This window comes from Perognathus longimembris, chromosome 9 (genome assembly GCF_023159225.1).
Source record: "Perognathus longimembris pacificus isolate PPM17 chromosome 9, ASM2315922v1, whole genome shotgun sequence".
In the NCBI taxonomy this organism is placed as follows: Eukaryota; Metazoa; Chordata; class Mammalia; order Rodentia; family Heteromyidae; genus Perognathus; species Perognathus longimembris.
Genome location: NC_063169.1, coordinates 42,489,570 through 42,508,042, shown reverse-complemented (window position 1 = coordinate 42,508,042; position 18,473 = coordinate 42,489,570). Strand labels below are relative to the sequence as shown.

General features: G+C 42.4%; 1 protein-coding gene across 2 annotated transcripts; it reads right to left on the bottom strand.

Moving 5' to 3' along the window:
• Positions 1-6,955: 6,955 nt before the first annotated feature.
• On the bottom strand, positions 6,956-18,183 carry Gja1 (gap junction protein alpha 1). 2 transcript variants are annotated; one of them, XM_048353997.1, is made up of 2 exons: positions 17,953-18,183; positions 6,956-9,881 (listed from the first exon to the last, which is right to left on the bottom strand). In XM_048353997.1, exon 2 carries the CDS (start codon positions 9,863-9,865, stop codon positions 8,717-8,719), a length of 1,149 nt encoding a protein of 382 aa, XP_048209954.1. In that variant the 5' UTR covers positions 9,866-9,881; positions 17,953-18,183; the 3' UTR covers positions 6,956-8,716. The 2 variants fall into 2 exon arrangements, with proteins under 2 accessions (XP_048209954.1, XP_048209955.1); XM_048353998.1 differs by having other exon boundaries at positions 6,956-9,878.
• Between the last annotated feature and the right edge of the window lie 290 nt (positions 18,184-18,473).

Below are 18,473 nucleotides of genomic sequence, written 5' to 3'. Positions count from 1 at the left end.
ACTTGAAATATTCTTGACCATTATGATCCTAGTTTTAGGAATACTTCTGAAGAAGTAGCAGAATTGATGTCCAACAAATGTTAGAAATTCCCCCTCAGAAGTTCCCTGATGGTGATGATGATGATGATGATGATGATGATGATGATGATGATAATGATTTTGGATAACCGGAAGACACTCATGATTTAATTCTTGACAAGTTTGCAATGTGGTTTTTAAAATACTACCTGTTTTTCTTATAGATCATCTTATATTGAGTCCCAAATTAGAGACTTGTTGATTTTTTCTTCTTTTCTCTACTGTAGTTTGAAATCAGGGACTGTGCACAGGTACTTTATCACTTTAGCTATTACCCCCAGTCAGTCTTTTAAAGGAAGACACTCTAAAAAGCTGAAGTCATCACTAGAGCACTGCTTAAAACAAATTTATAACAAATTCATTTCTCCTTCTCTCATTCTTTTCTCCTCTCCCTCCCTTCCTCCCTCTCCTTTGTTTCCTCCCTCTCCTTCCTTCCCTTCCTTTCCTTCCTTCCTTCTTTCCTTCCTTCCCTTCCTTTCCTTTCCTTCCCTCCTTCCTTCCTTCCTTCCTTCCCTTCCTTTCCTTCCCTCCCTCCTTCCTTCCTTCCTTCCTTCCTTCCTTCCTTCCTTCCTTCCTTCCTCTCTCTCTCTCTCTCTCTCTCTCTCTCTCTCTTTCTCTCTCTCTCTCTTCTTTCTTTCTTTCTGTGGCTTTGTTTTGTTTTGTTTTCCAGTCCTGGAGCTTGCACTCAGGGCCTGGGCACTGTCCCTTAGCCTCTGTGGGCTCAAGGCTAATGCTCTACCACTTGAACTGTAGCACTACTTCCAGCTTTATCTGAGTAGTTTATTGGATGTAAGAGTCTCACAGACTTTCTTGCCTTGGAACTGTGATCTTCAGATCTCAGCCTCTTGAACAGCTAGGATTACAGGCTTGAACCACCAGCACCCAGCTCACTTTTTTTATAGTATGTTGTAGCTTCACAGTTGGTAGCTTCACGCTTGGTAGTTAATTCTCATGAGAATCATCAGTTCACAGGCTGAGCATGGCCATATGGCTGGGGAGAAATCGCTGGTCCTATGCCAAATGGCACCCTTGATCCCACATTTGCTATGTCTGCAGCTTTAGATAACTATCACCTACAGTTCAGAGACTCTTTAATTATAAAACACTGCAAGTTCTCCAGACAAGTGAGGACCTGAGTAAAGATCAAAATTAAACAAAATATAATGGTTTCCAACGACACACCTTAATTACAAAGGCAAAATATCAACTAGACTATTTCAGAGATAGTATGGAAAATATTTCACTTGGCACCTTTTTTTTTTTTTTTTTTTGCCAGTCCTGGGGCTTGAACTCAGGGCCTGAGCACTGTCTCTGGCTTCTTTTTGCTCAAGGCTAGCACTCTACTACTTGAGCCACAGCAGCACTTCTGGCCTTTTCTATATATGTGGTGCTGAGGAATCAAACCCAGGGCTTCATGTATACAAGGCAAGCATTCTACTACTAGGCCACATTCCCAGCCCCTTGGCACTTATTTTTTTAAGAGGAAGCTATTGTTGGACACTGATGCCTCACACCTGTAATTCTCATTACTTAGGAGGCTGAGATCTGAGGATCACAGTTTGAAACCCAGACTGGGCAAGAAAATTAGTGAGACCAAAAATCTGGGTGTGGAGCTGTAGTTCATCTGTTAGAATGGCAGCCTTAAGCGGGGCGGGGTGGGGGGGAGCCTAGGGACCAGTGCCTAGGCCCTGAGTTCAAGCTCCAATACTGGCACCAAAAAAAAAAAAAAAAGAGCTACTGAGGGGCCTAAAATGTTAAGGATTGAAATATATGCGTGTAACAATGTGTTTGATACTGGAAATGAGCAAAAAAGAGAATCTAACAAAAAATGTATTTCAAAGGTAAGTATAAAACTATCCTAAGCTATTCTAAAAAGACAATAAATGTAGAGGGGACAAAGTTGGAAATTTGGAAGCTTTATTTCATCTGTACTACTTTAAATTCAATTATAAGTTCAAAGTGGGAAACTAATTATAGGTAAGCCAGGAAATTTTAGTGTGGTTGTACTTAAGAAACATGTGAGCTGGGAGCGAGTGGCTTATGCCTGTAATGCTAGTTACTCAGGAGGCTGAGATCTGAGGATCATGGTTCAAAGCCAGCCTGGACAGGAAAGTCCGTGAGACTCTTATATCCAATTATCCCCCAGAAAACCAGAAGTTGTGCTAGCCTTGAGCTGAAGAGATCAGGGACAGCACCCAGGCCCAGAGTTCAAGTCCCATGACTGACAAAGAAAGAAAAAGTAAGAATCAAACATGTGAATACATGATTGAAAGCTTGAAACTGAAAAAAAAAAGAACATATCAATCATGTTATAATTATTATTCATCTATTGTCTTCATATTTTAAATTATAGAAGTATACACTATGAAAGATTTCAAATATACAGAACAGATCATTGTATATATACATACATATTAGTGTGTGTGTGTGTGTGTGTGTGTGTGTACTGGGGCTTGAAGTTTGAGCCTTGTGCTCTTGCTTGGCTTTTTTTTGCTCAAAGCTAGCACTGTACCACATGAGCCACAGTTTCACTTTTCTGCCAGGGCTGGCTTCCAATTGAGATCCTCAGATCTCAGCCTCTAAGAAGCTAGAATTACAGGCTAAAGCTACCAATGCCAAGCAATCTCTTATTGTTTTAACTTCCATTGAATTATAGATTACAAAATGCTGGATATGTTTCCATTTAACATCCAATTTACTTCAGTCGTTCTGAAATTTGACGCTCCAAGTGTTTTTGACTTGTCCCCCAAAAGGAAGTCATTGAGGAGCATAGTCAAACACAGGAAATCCAATTATAAAAATTGAATGTTTAACTATCTTTAACTACTTTTTCAATAGAACCTATCTTTAAATAAATTTTTGTATATAAGAAACTTGAATATTTAGAAGTACTAAGGTCAATTAATTCTAATTGGTCTGAATTGAGGAAAATTTAAACTTGGGCTATAAACTACATATAAAAATTGTTCAAATGCCAGGGGCTGGTGGCTTACCCCTATAATCTAGCTATTCAGGAGGCTGAGATCTGAGGATCAAGGTTCTATGACAGCCTGAGCAGAAAAGTCCGTAAGATTTATTTCAGTCCAGGCAGGAGAGTTCATGAGACTCTCATCTCCAATTAACCACCCAAACCAGAAATGAAGCTGTGGCTTGAATTGTAGAATGCTAACTTTGAGTGAAAGAGCTCAGGGACAGTACTCAGGCCTTGAGTTCAAGTCCTATGGCTGAAAAAACAAAACAAAACAAAACCAAAAAAAACCAGAAAGTCAGACATGGGGATATGGCTCAAGTGAGAAATCACTACTAAGGAGCCTGAGATCTGAGGATCACAGTTTGAAACCCAGTCTGGGCAAGAAAGTTAGTGAGACTCTGATTTCCAAATAATCATCAAAAAGCTGGGTATGGAGCTGTAGTTCATCTGTTAGAATGCCAGCCTTTAAAAAAAGAAAACCATACACACATACACACACACACACACACACACACACACACACACACACACGACAGAGCAGGCACTTCTTTTGCCCCATTCGGCATGGGGGCAGGTAGCTCAGAGTACTAAATAAATCTTGGACTTCCGGTTTGTCTTCTAAAGTGGGTGCCTCCTCCTGACAACAGGAAAGTGTGTGGGCATTGAAAATTACACTGCACATCATAGTCACAGCCCAAATTAGCATTTAGTCGTTTGCAAGAAACATCTGGGAGCCAGACAAAATAATCCAACTTAAAACTTCAACACTTTTGAAGGCCAGGATAAAAATGTTAAATGTTTTTCCCCCTCCAAAATCAGCTCTTTTCTACATGATACACTTCTAGTGATCCTGGGGCAATGTTTCTTAGTGTGTTCCGTGAGTTGGAGTACTGACAATTACTAGGGGCAAATTCTAACTTGTCAAAGGCTTAGCTCTATTTGCCCCACCAAGGTAAAAGCAGGAAGGCAGAGTCCATAAAGATCATAAACATGTTTCTTACACTACTGCTGTGCTGCTGTTTATAGAGAGAACTCAAGGTTCCAAACTTCATTATTTTGCTCTCCTTCCTAGTACAAAGCACATATGTTTTGGTATGTTGGATTATGAACACTTTTAGAAGCAGCGAAGTGTGGGCAGGAAACAAGAACCCTGGGAAGGTGACATGGTTCTTCAGTTTTCACGAAAGAAGGTAAAGGAACAGCTAACTTCCAAGGGCTGGGATGAGAGTAAACTACAGCGATGGTTAATGAGACTGTTTCAGAAAACAATTTAAAAAAAAAGTTTGTATGGAATTCTTTCCTCCTTTTGTGCCAGTCCTGGGGCTTGAACTCAGGGCCTCAACACTGTCCCTGATCTTTTTCCACTCATGGCTAGAGCACTACCTCTTGAGTCACAGTTCCATTTCCACTGTTTTGGTGCTAGTGATACAACCCAGTCTGTAATTCCAGCACTTCAGGTGCTGAGGCAGGAAAATTATAAGCTGAAGGCCAGTATGGACTACTACATAAGATAGTGAGTGAGACCTTGTCTGAGTAAAAACAAGGAGAAATTAACTGGGCACTAGTGGCTCATACCTGTAATCCTAGCTACTCAGGACTCCAATCTCGGTCTGAAGCCAGTTCAGGCAAGGTCTTAGACTTCACTTTTAGCCAGCAGAATTCTGGACTGGTTAGGGTAGGTCAAGTTGTAGGGTACCAATCTCAAGAAAGCCGAACGTGAGAGAGAAGCCTTGAATTTAAGTTCTGGCACATCTCGCCCTCAAAAAAAGGGGGGGGGGAATTATAGGGTCGGGGAGAAAACAGTTGAAAGATGCTCAGGCAATGAATAGTAGAATTTGTTTGTCAGTCACAGGGCTTGAACTCAAGGCCTAGGTATTGTCCCTGAGCTCTTTTACTCAAGGCTAGCACTCTACCACTTTGAAACACAGCACAACTTCTGGTTTTCTAATTGTTATTTGGAGATAAGAATCCCATGGACTTCCTTTTCCTAAATTGACTTTGAACCACAATCCTCAAATCTCAGCCTCCAGAGTAGCTAGGATTAGAGGCGACAGCCACCAGTGCCTGGCTTAATAGCAAGATTTCCACAAAAATACTTTGGGGTAAAGAAAGGACAAAAGGGTGAACAATCTTACTGTTCAGAGATTCACTATTCATTTCATCTTAATTTTAATAGTTTTAAATTTAGTTTTGCTGTACTGAGGATTGAACCCCAAAATGTCCACATAGTAGTCAGGTGCTCTACTAGCTAATCTATTTCACCAGACTTTTCTCCTAGTCGGTTTTGAAATAAGGCTCCTGAACTGGAGAAGTGATCCTATTGTCTCTGCCTTCTGCTTGTAGCTAGGATTATAGACATTATGTACCATACCTAATAGGCTGTGCTAATGCTGGTGTTATGCATGCAGATATTTACACAAACATGATTCCAGCCCACATATATATCTATATCTTCACAAATATACTCCTGTAATATTTTGTGAGAACCTTGGGAAAGATTGAAAAATGTTTAGGTTGGCTCCTATGACTTTTTACAAGATGAATTTGTTCTCTTCACATAGGCACACATTTGATAACCTCTTCCTTTCATTTCATCATTAGGTAATCTAATCATAGCCTTATCACAATTTATGGTTATGATTCATACTTAACACAAATCACCTTTCCATTTGAGATGCAGAGATACATAGACTAGGAAAGCAAGAGTGTTTTATGAAATGTTGACACTAATCTGTCCAAGAATAGACTGAAACTAGTCATTGTTCATTTAAAACCAAGGGAGCAGACCAACACCTGTTGACTCAACACCTGCTTCTTAGGAGCAGATATTGGGAAAATTGGGGTCTGAAGCTAGCTAGCATAGGCAAAAGCTTGCAAGACCCAATCTCAACTAACAGCTCAGTTCCACAGTACTTGTCCAAGTATATGGAAAGTATAAACAAAATAACTGTCCAAGCCAGTCTGTGAGAAAATATACAAACAAAATGGCTAGTTGTTTTATGTTAAGGTGGCAAAGTGTCTGCCTGGCAAGCATGGAACTCTTAACTTCAAACTTGATTATCACCATGCGTAAGAACTAGATTAAACTACCTTGGGACTTCTAATACTTTAATATTTCTAATAACTGCATAGGCCTTTCTATGTACACCAAAGTTTGTCTTGAACTCACAATCATCTTGTTCCACTCTCCTAAGTTCTGGGTTGCAGAAGGGTGAAATACCCCTGAAGTGACTTTAATGATGAAAATTTTAAGTAATTGCCTAGAATTATTGAGCCAGGCTGTGTGACATGATTGAAATGCCAGCATTTGGAAGGCCAAAGCTAGGGGATCTAAGTTTTAGACTGTTCTCATAAAATTTCAGCACCTTTTGATTTTTGTGGTTACTTTCACAAACTAATATCTCAAAACCTTACTTTTACTGCAGTTGCAAAAGTAGCTTAATGGGAGAGTATGTGCTTAGCCAAGTATCAGGCTCTCATATTCATCTCTAGTAGAGCAAAACAAAACAAAACAAAACAAAACTTTTATTCCAAACTTAACAGTTGGATACCTTATCTTCTCCCTTGGAAAGGCATCCAAAAATGTTTACAGTGCTCCACAGAACATAACTCAGGGCCTGGGTACTGTCCCTAAGCATTTTTGCTCAAGACTAGTGCTCTGCCATTTAGAGCCACAGCTCCACATTTTGAGGTGTCACAGACCTTCCTGCCTGGAATGGCTTTGAATTCTCATCCTCAGATATCAGCCTCCCGAGTAGCTAGGGTTATAGGTGGGAGCTACCAGTGCCTGACAATCCTTTTGAAATCCCTGAAAATGTGAATCTTATTTGCACATTTTAGCCATGAGAAATATCTGATAATTTTGAATAGATGAACCTAAGTGAAAGAATAAAAATACACAATACATTTATACTAAATTAAAACTTTATTGAATAAAGAACACTCTCCAGAGCACATGATTTGATGGACTAGGCCTACATTATATGCAATGAAGCTGAACATGACAGTAGTTTAACATGGAATGTCAAACAAATTAGTATTTTTCATTGTACAAAACCATTTATGTAGCTGACATGAAATGTTTGATATTCAGCATTCCCAATCATCTGTGATGGGTTTTAAAAAAAGGCATTTGAAGATCAGCTAGTAGATGTCTTTAGCATAGAGTTCAAATAAATTAGTTACACATGTACTACTGAAATCTCTTTCAACCTCTCTTGCACTCCCAATAAAACCTTAGTGCAAACATCAAAGTGGCTGGTCACTCCAGACATTTCAAATCCAAATATGATTTCTGAATTAATGTGTATTAAGTAAGAAAAAAAAAACCCAAGAACATCATCAGTTACTGCAAAACTCATTTAGGCAAACTCTATAGTCCACACTACGCATTTCTCCTAAATCTCTCACATTAATGACTAAAGCCTGTTTACAGTACTAAAATTCTATCATTCAAGCATCAATGATTATATTTCAGAAAAGAAAAATCATTTGTTTCAGTAATAGCATTACTGCTACATTCTAAAAAAAAAAGAAGAAACAAAAATTAATCATAATTAACAAACCCAGTACCCACAATAGGATACATGGAAGAAATCATTTTTTAAAAAAAGAAAATGTGCTCTACTTTGCACAGCAGGAATTATATAATGTAAACACCATATTGGCCCACACCACAAAATCCATGAGAAAGGTTCAACTTTGAACACTGTGTGTATTATTTTCAAATCTGTGTTTGTGAGTTTATACTGCATTTACTTGTACCAATACATTGACAAATAGAAACACACTTTCTCATACAGACACATGCAAGTGATTTAAATATGGAGAATGGTTTGCTTCCCTGACACTAATGCGATTAAATGGTAAATGACATCCCAACTATTATAAAAAATGTACACAGAAAGCATCTGATGGATGTGAGTCCTAGATGAGGAATGATGGGGAAAGAAATGGCAAAGATGTTATGAAGTGGATTAAAGAAAATGGACACCAGAACCAGCACATGTAGGGAAAACCTTTTTTTCTGTGGGCCTTGTCTGAACTGTTAATCGATACCAAGAATTTCTTAAAAATATACAAATAGTAGCGCAAGTCCTTTGACACCTGGAGGGTCAGGCCTTCAAAGTGCAAATTTTAACAATGGAATGTTTGAGCAGGGACATAAGGACAACTGTGTGTCCTTTTCTAGTTGAAAAATAGGATGTTCAGGAAGTATTTACTATTCCTGTACAAAGTTCTTTCAGCTTCTTGGTAAAGCAAAAAATGTAAAAAAAAAAAAAAAAAAAAAAAAGACCCGCAGCCATAATTATCACCCACACATTCACATACACAGAAACCATTCTTAAGTGTGTGTGTTGGGGGTGGGGGGAGATAAAACCCTCTCCTAATACAGAATTGGAACTTGTTTGAATCCACTACATTAAATACCAACCAGCAGGTTACATATCTCCTTCCCTTCCCATCCACCTCCCCCTAGATACCCCTCCCCCAACCTAGTGTATTCTATGTCTTTTGTGTTTTTCCCCCCAAGCCTTAAATCTAAGGCTTTGTGTAAGTACCACCTCCATTAGAACGAAAATGAACACCTCAAGGCGCACACAGCAACAGCACCTTTTTGATCTCCTCCACAAATGGAGTGGAATCTTGACGTTCTCCAGCCCGTGTCTAGATCTCCAGGTCATCCGGCCGAGGTCTGCTGCTAGTGCGGCTGCTGGGTCGGCTTGAAGGTCGCTGGTCCACCATGGCTAGTGGCTGTAGTTCCAGTGCGGCTGTCACTTTTTTAGAATTCTGGTTGTCGTCGGGGAAATCGAAAGGCTGGGCGTGGGAGTTGGAGATGGTGCTCCCTGCCTGTCCCATGCGATTTTGTTCTGCGCTGTAATTGGCCCAGTTTTGCTCGCTGGCCTGTTTGTTGTAATTGCGACAAGAGGAATTGTTTCTGTCACCAGAAATCAGCTTGTAGCCAGGAGGAGACATGGGCGAGAGAGGGGCGGTTGGTGAGGAGCAGCCATTAAAATAAGCGTATTTTGGAGATCCACAGTCTTTGGAGGGACTCAGCCTGCCAGCGTTGGGGTGGTAGGGGTCGTTCCTTCCCTTCACCCGATCCTTCACCCCCTTGAAGAACACATAGAAGAGCTCGATGATGTTCAAGGCGAGAGACACCAGGGACACCACCAGCATGAAGATGATGAAGATGGTTTTTTCGGTGGGGCGTGAGAGGAAGCAGTCCACCTGATGCGGGCAGGGGTCTCTCTTGCATGTGTAGACGGCACTCAAGCTGAAGCCATAGATGTACCACTGGATGAGCAGGAAGGCCACCTCGAAGACTGACTTGAAGAGAATGCTGATAATATAGGTGCGCAGCAGCCCCCCGCGCATCTTCACCTTGCCGTGCTCCTCAATGCCATACTTGAACTTCTTGATTTCAATCTGCTTCAAGTGCATCTCCACGTTCATGCCATCTGTTTGGGCCACTTTGAGCTCTTCCTCTTTCTTGTTTAGTTTCTCTTCCTTTCGCATCACATAGAACACATGTGCCAGGTACAGCAGGGTCGGTACAGACACGAATATGATCTGCAGGACCCAGAAGCGCACATGGGAGATGGGGAAAGACTTGTCGTAGCACACGTTCTCACAGCCAGGCTGTTGAGTGTTGCATCGAAAGGCAGATTGCTCGTCGCCCCAAGCAGACTCAACTGCTGTCCCCAATAACAGGATGCGGAAAATGAAGAGCACAGACAGCCACACCTTCCCTCCAGCTGTGGAGTAGGCTTGGACTTTGTCCAGAAGTTTCCCTAAGGCGCTCCAGTCACCCATGTTGCCTGGGCACCTCCTGAGAAAACACAAAAAGACAACTTCTTGAGAACAGATTGCAAGTCAGCAGTTTCTTTCTCCTTTCAGCTACAAGTCAAAATATGGCAATCATGAAATTTTGGTGCTGTGTTTTTCAATTCCCAAGGGTGTCATTTCTTTTCCTTCCTTCCTTCCTTCCTTCCTTCCTCCCAACAAAATGAAAAAAGATCCCTGAGAACCAACAGCACCTACCTACAGGGTGAAAGGCAATCTTAGCTTGAAGACTGGTAAGCCTGTGTCTGAGACATGCCTAAGCAAAATGTAGTTTGTGGTATTCACAACATAAGGGTCTCAATCAAGACAGAGGCAAGAATATGCATGAACAGATTACACAGGCTTACCTTGCACACACACACACTATGATTGTTCTTTTATTTGAGACAGAATCTCCCTATGTAGCCCAGTCAGGCCTTGAGCTCACAAAGTAGCCCAAATAGACATCAAATTCTCATTCAGGCTTTATTCTCAACTCATGAGATTACTGTTGCCTTTTTTGTGTCTGTGCAAAACTAAGGAGCAAGGACGAGGCCTTGTACTTGCCCGGGAAGTGCTCTTCCACTCAGCTGCATCCCCAACCCAAGTTCTGAGACAAAGATGTGAGCTATCATTCCTAGCTTCTTTCTTAAGCAGTATCATTTATAGTCCAACAGTCTGTACTCAAGTTCACCATTGAATACCATGTTCTCTAGGTAGAACCACCTCTAAAATAAATACTAAATCTTCTACTTCCCTTATTGGGCTTTGGACCCTGGTCCTATGCTTTCAACTTAAGTACTATGCGTCTTTAGTATTATAAGCCTAGGACTCCGTCATTGAGGATGAGAGGTCTATAAAACTGACAGTGATCTCAAAAGTTACTGAGGTCAATTTATGCTCCTAATTTTCATTCCTTCTTTTAAATGATAAAAGAGACAAGGAGCTCAAAAAGATTAATATTTTTGAAGAGGCAAATCCTGGGATAGTGGTGCATCCCTGTAATTCCAGCACTGGAGGGTAATGCAGGAGGGTCTCCTGAATTCCACATACATAAAGAACATCAGACCAGCATGAGCTAGACATCACAAATCTGTTTCAGAAAACCAAAGTGAACCCAAAGAGCCCAGATGCTTATAGTGTTAAAAAGCCAAGGGAAAGCTTGAAAGCAGTAATTTTGTCTTGATAGGTGGTCGGATGAGAAAATATATAAAATAATAATAATAATAAAGAAAAACCTAGCAGGGAGCTCACAACTGAAATCCTAGCTACTCAAGAGGCCGAGATCTGAGGATCGTGGTTCCAAGCCAGCCCAGGCAAGAAAATCTGTGATACTCTTATCTCTAATTAACCACCAGAAAACCAGAAGTAGAGCTGTGGTATGTATGAAATTGGTAGAGTGCTAACCTTGAGCACAGAGAGGCTCAGAGACAGAGCCCAGGCCCCGAGTTCAAGCCCCAGGATAGGGATGGGGGGAACCAACCCCACAATTCAGGTGAAACAATACTAGCCTGGGGATGAAGATGTATACACAACACCACCTGTTTCTGTATGATGATCAGCCCTCATTCTGTTGGTAAAGAATTACAGATTTGGTCTGAATACATCTTAGTGGTAGCGTGCTTGCCTTGAAGGTACAAAGCCTTGGGTTGGATTCCTCAGTACCACAAAAACAGAAAAGGCCAGAGTGGCTCAAGTGGTAGAGCACTAGCCTTGAGCACAGACAGTACTCTGGCCCTGAGTTCAAGCCCTGGGACTGGCAAAAAAAAAAAAAAAAAAAAAAGAATTACAAAGTGTTTTGCCATTGTCATTTGCTTTAGCTCAGATACTTCCATTGTTGAGAAACAAAAACAAGCATCCAATGACAAATTGCTTGCCTGCATCTCATCATTCATGCATGCAATAGTAAATCTCGGCACAAATTTAATAACATATGATCGGACCCAACAAGTTTTCATTTAGTCAGGTCTTTCTTGTTTTTCAAAGGAAAAGATGATTGTGAGGACGCTTGTGGCAGTTACTATATGCTTCCCATTCTGGAAAATGAAACTGGATTTCATGTGATCCTGAGAGTCTACCTTTCAAAAGTGCCACAGTCTGCAAAAATTGGGTTACTGGTAAATTGTAAGTAGTATTTGTTTAACACAGTAGCAATTTAATTGCAACCCACACACTAGTCATTTGCATTAATGAGTTCTAGCCTTTCATCTGGATAAGACAGGATTTACCAATTGGACAGCTATCCTGCATCCTGTAGCATGTAGATACCTGTCATTACCACTGTCATTGATAAGTAACTGTCAAATGTGATGGCTCATCATGGGGCTCAAAAGGCAACAAAATCTTCTACTGCTATATGCTTGTTCACTTTGCCACAAACATCAAGAGCTCTGACAAGTGGTTCTTCCCATTCCCAGCTTAAAACTTTCCTCACCCCCCCCCCCCAATCTTAGTTGGGAAACATGGCCTTTTATATAAGGTATTTACGATAAGGAATCATGTTGCAGACTCCCAGGCCTTGGTTTATCAACTACATATTGCCTTCATATCCTTCACTTCTAGATTCCTTGTGTGTGTAGTTCTCACGCTGAGCAGATTTAACAGCAGCTGGGTCGCCCTTCAGTAACTCCTGCATACCAGGTCAGATCATTTTCCTTTGTTCTCCCCTGAGGCAGACTCCCAGTGTGACCTGGCCTAGCACTCTGGGTCTTTTTCGGGTTTTTGAGGTACCTCACACTCAGTTCCTATCATCTGCTAACACACATTCCTAGCCTTCCTCAGTCACTAGTTCTACAAGGTGGGGCCTGAGAAATCAGAGTTTAAAATTTTTTGGTTACTTGTTTAAAGAAAAATCCCAGGTGGTTCTGAAGTAAGGTTTTTAGGTCAGCAGGCAAACACTGATTCCTCAGCATATTTGGTGTTTTCCTGTTCCAAAGGCTTAGGAGTTCAGGAAATGTCAAGAGAGCAGAAAAGGCCAGAGCAGAGCATGTGAAAAGTCCACGGGGCTGAGCAAGAACAGCAGCTCTGGGCACCAGGACTCTTCCCTGCCACTCCTCTGAGATCTCCGGAGTGAAAAGAAATCTCTTTAAAAAAATAATAAATCTCCAATTTCAAATGTGTTCCCTGTTTCATTTGCTACAGTCTTCAAGCAGAAACTGCAAGCCAAAGTCTATCCACATCATTAATATTTTAGTAATTATTACAACTAGGAAATGGATGGAGAAATGAAGGTTATGTAAAACTATTGGAAACTAAAGTGATATAGTTCCCTATCTTTTTATGATGGAAATGAAGGCAAGTAAATTATTGGAAATTAAAGTGAGGTTTGGTCCCCCAAATTTTTATATTGGAAATTAAGATGAAAGCCATTTGTAACCAAAAGAATAAAACCATGTTTTCTAAAATGTCTGGAAGCCCAGCATACGAGGCTGAGTTCAAAGCCAGTTTATGGCCAACTAACTAGCAAAAAGCTGTCCAGGCACTGAATTCAAGCCCCAGAATGTGTGTGTGTGTGTGTGTGTGTGTGTGTGTGTGTGTGTGTGTGAGAGAGAGAGAGAGAGAGAGAGAGAGAGAGAATAAAGAAAAAGAAAATAAAGAAAACCAGACTAAGACCCATTCCTGGCACTCTCCTTGTTGTTGCCTGATCTCAGTCATTATCAGTATCTTACTGCCCAGGTCAGTAGCCTGGGCACCCTGCTTGCCAACCTAGTCTTGAATCAGCTCTGCTCCTCCCACATGGCTCTTCCACTGGTTTCAGGCATCACTACTTTAGCCAGCTTCCTGACCACCACGTATGAAACAGCAACATCCTTCTACCGGTCCTGTCACTTCCTATTCCCTTTGTCCTACTTTTTAAAACAACCCAGAGTTTATTTATTTCCGGTCCATTAGGGCTTATTGATCACTATCTGCTTTCTTCAATCAGAATATAAACGGTCAGGGGAGTTAGTTCTGTCCTCTAGTACTTAAACAGAGTAAGAAATGCTGTGTAAATATCTGCCGAATGACTTTACAACTAGGGCCTTCTTATTAAGACTGTTACATTTTCAAATGACGATTAGTCAAGGAGAGCACTGATTGTTGAGACAACACTTGACATCATTCCTAAGTAAGCAATAGGACTGAGTGAAGTATAAAAGAAGCTTCTGTCATTTTTAAGGTGAGGTCCTGGTACTGCTATTTTTCTAGTCTTGCACATTCTTAACAAACTATAACACAAGTTCATTACAGCCAAGGACACTATTGCAGAAAAAGTTTAAAGCTGTGTCCTTCAAGGGTAAACAAGAAGACAAGGGAAAATGGAAAGGAGAAAAAAAGGCCAAAGGTGAAGGAGAGGTGGTGCTAACCCTAGTTAATAGAACATCTTCACACAACGCGTATCTATGTAGTGGGTAGAGATTTGAATCTTGTATTGCAGAAAAAAACCCAAAACATTCCCATTTCATTAGATAACACCCAACCTTTGCTTCTTTCTGTCTGGAGAGCTGAAGGTTAGCCTAGGTCTGTGGTCTATCAAATCTATTCTACGTAAACATCTACTCTGTTTAAAGTCCTTCCTGATTAGTCTCAGATTCCTTGGTAAAGAACTGACACACCTTTACATTCTTGAAGGTTTTTGATGAACTATTGTTTTTTTTATTTTCTTTCTTCTCTTTTGGGGGTTGAGGAAAATTGGAAGATAAGATCAAAACACAAAACTAGGACACAACCTTGCTTTTCTTTCCTAGCTCTCCTCAATCATCTTATCGTATATATGTATATATCATCTGTTTCTACAGGCCAAGGAGAGACATGTTGAAGAACACCACCCCAAAAGATGGTCACCAAGAGACAACTCCTCCACCAACCAAAGTTTGTTCAAGTAAGCTTATGGGTGCGCCACAGGAAAAATACTTAAGTCAGAAGCTGCAGACTAGAACATTTTTTGATAGTGACTAGGGTTAACTGCAAAAGCTTCCTAAATTCTAGCTCCCATTTGCATAGTCCAGTCATTTGCAATCCTATAAACAAACACACCCTGTATGATGCTCAAACCCAAGTGAATTGCTTAACAGTATTCTCCTCAATGTTCTGATTGAGGTAACACTCGCATGTGGGGTCCAAGAAAATTCAGTTGTTATTCTTGAAGGATCTATGAAAGCCAGGTGTCAGTGGCTCACAACTATAACACTAGCTTCCTAGGAGTCTGAAATTTATTTAAGGATCAAAGTTTGAAGCTAGTTTAGTTAGGAATGTCCATGGGACTTTTATCTCTTAATTTACCAGTAAATGGCCGGAAATGGAGCTGTGAGTCAAAGGATAGAGCACCAGCCTTGAGTGAAAAAAGCTAAGGGGGGCAGCACCCCAGCAGAAAACAAGTGTCGGTAACTTGTACCAGTAAATTGGGGGGTGGGGGTCTAGCCCATTTAACTAACATATCTCTATCTCTCCCTTATCAAAACATCAAGTGAAATGACTTAAAAACACCCTTTCCAGAGCTAAACTGTATATGCTTCAACACAGGCATTCAAAGAGAACCTTGGGAGGAATTCAGAATAACAGGTACTAATCACTGGTGACTTTCCTTTATCATTTTTTTTCCTCCGGCATGTAAGTTTCTAAGGTCCTCACCAAGCTAAGAAAGGTATCAGGAACTCTTCACCTTTGTCAAGGCAGGAATTGGAAACACCTAAACAGCAAAGTGACCTTGGGTGTGTAGCTGCTTACTACAGGGTGTATTTCCTGAGGGACAGTTAGAATGGAAAGAGTGTGAAACTCGGTGGTGATAAACCTCAAAGGGCACTGGAAATTTGTTTAGACAGTGATAGACAAAAGACAGGTGGCCCCTATATGCGACTGTGAGGCACAGAATATTTTACCATCTGGGAGCCACATTCCACTAATCCCGAATTCACAACACCAGGACAGAATGTGCCTATGGCGACTGCTGTATTTTTAAAAAATTCAATTTGGCCTGCCTAAAGCACTAATTATTCTATCCCAAGGGGTATTTTTACATGTGAATAGGTACATCTCATCAGCAGTCCTTCTGTAAACTAAATAAATAAAATTGAGCTTCTTCCCGAGAAATTCTGAGGTGTTTTTTTTAAGTGTTCCCCACGTTTCAGTGGGAGAGATGAAACATCTTTCTCGTTTTCGGTAACTTGGTTTGGGCGCAAAGGAAATGAATCCCCACGTCTGAATAAAGCTCCCTGTTCCCCACCCACCCACACCTCTTAGTTCTCTTCCGACCCTACTTTTTGTACAACTGTGTATGTTGGGGGGGGGGGGTAGTAACGGAAGCCCTCCTGGGGGAGGGGAAACTGAGTCTGGCGTGGGTCAAGGAGAAACCATAGCAAAACCTGACCCACACCAGGTCCGCCCTCCGTGCGGGGGATCCGAGGACTCGAGCGGGAGCCGCTCCTGGTCTGAGTTTTCCAGTTTCGCACGGACCAGCTCCAGAACAAGTTTCAGGGTCCCTCCGGGTCCCCTCCCCCCATCTCGCCTCATCCTTGGGAAGTTTTAAGAACTTCCAGAAGTTACAAGTGCGACTTGGGAGTTGTGGTGCTAGGTGGTGAGGCAGGCTCCCTTCCCCGGGGTCCCGCAGAGCGATCGCGAGGAAACTGAGCTGAGAAAGCAAGAGGGGGGAGAGACCTGGCCGGGGGGGGGGGGGAGATTGACAGCTTTAATTAGGTCAATCACGGTTGGTTCCACCGTTTGGCCTCTCCCCCTCCAGGCTTCCCTACGAGGCGAGTTGGGGACCAGTGCGGATTTGGGGATGGGAGGGGGCGGGGTGCAGTTGCAACACCCCCCCACACCCCACACCCCGAGGCTGGGGCCGTCCGAAGCCCGCGAGGCAGCGGCTAAGATGGCAGGAAGCGCCCCGCTGCGCTTTCATTTTTTTTTTTTTTAATTCGCCTTCTAGGGTTTTCGAGGTGCCAAGCCTCCCGCTCTAGGGTCACAGCAAGAATCCAGGCTGCGGATAGAGACCCGATTTCTACAGGGCACTGACATGCACGGCTGCGTTTGTGGTCCACACAATAAATGGTTACCTCCGCCTCCCCCCGCCCCAATAAACTAACAAAAGCGAATCCTTCTTAACAGCACACACTAGAGGAAAAACCCTTGAAACCGCCGTCCCGCGCCGGCTGGCTGCAATTCCCGCTTGCCCCCAGGCGCGCCGAGACCTGCAGCGAGCGCCGTAGGCTCCGCCGGGCGGCAAGTCGGCTGGGGGATGGTCGCTGCCTGCAAGGCACTGATTGCTTTCCCTCCACTTTCCAGAAGCTAGCCTTTTAGTAGGTGTCTCCAGGAACGCATGCGGCCATACCCTCTCCCCAAACGCCTGTCCCCCTCTCCAGCCACTCCCAAGTAACCACCACCCGCCCAGGCTGCCCAATGTGAGGTAAAGGGCTGGCGGTCCTGAGGGGTCCCCAATCTTCCCTCGATGGTGGTTCACACACAATACCCACACGGACTTCCCAGCCTGAATACTGCTAAGGCTCGGAACTCGCTACCTCCTGCTTTCGTGGGGAGACTCGCTGGGAAGGGGACCACGTGGACACCCGGGAGCCGCACGCCGTAACAAAGCGCTTGGCTACAAAAGAAGTTTGCTTTTCAAGACTCCACACATCAATCAAGTTTTCCACAAGAGAAAGCGCCAAGTGTACAATGTGATAGGAAAGCACGCTAGGCAAATCTGCACTTTGATTTTTTGTAAAGTCAATCAAAGCCCCAATCCAGGCCCTTACCCCCCCCGCCCAAACCCACCCCAACAATACAGACCAAAGACACTTATTCCCGCTCCCAATAATTAAGCACAATCACGCTCTCAAACGAAGAACCAAAGTCCAATAGAAGAGTCTCTTGTAAGAATCGGAAAGGTTAGAACCTTTTACCTGTTGCATCACCACCAAAAACCAAAAACTTTTAAAATCTCAAAATGGAAATTTCAATCTTCCCATTGAAACTCCGGAACCCGTGAAGGTCACTACATGTACAGTTAAACCCAAATTACGTAGTTACATGCATAAAGTCAAAGAGAGAAAAATTGGACCCGAAGAAAAAGAAACGAGTAGGTAGAGTTGAAAAAAAAAACTTACTCTGTCGCTTAAAAGGAGCGAAGCAGGCGCGCCAAGCCGTGGAACTCCTGGGTGGATGAGAGACTGGGGAAAGGCAAGTTCAGACACTCAGACTTGTCTATTTAAAGTTTAAAAGTCTGCTGCCGTTTGGTACTTTCCTCACGCCTTCCCCCTAATGAAAGAAAAGTGCTGATACCTCGTAAAAAAGCTTTTTTCTAAGTTGGAGCACTGAGCTTTTAAAAGTTTCAAGCCACTGACTCAACTGGAAGGAGGGGCTAGGAGAAAGGGGAGGGAAGAAGGAGAGGCGGAGTGGAGGCTGGCGAGCCGGGGGCGGGAGGGGAGGCCCGAATGTGTGTGTGTATATATGTGTGTGTGTGTGTGTGTGTGTATACATATACACATATATGCATGTATGTATATCATTACAAACATGGACAATCTTACTTGGAATAACTCTTTACCAATTAAAACTTGCTGGTTGTAGTCTTGCCAGAAAACCAGGACAATGAAAAAAAAAACTGCATTTTAGACAGCATGTTTTC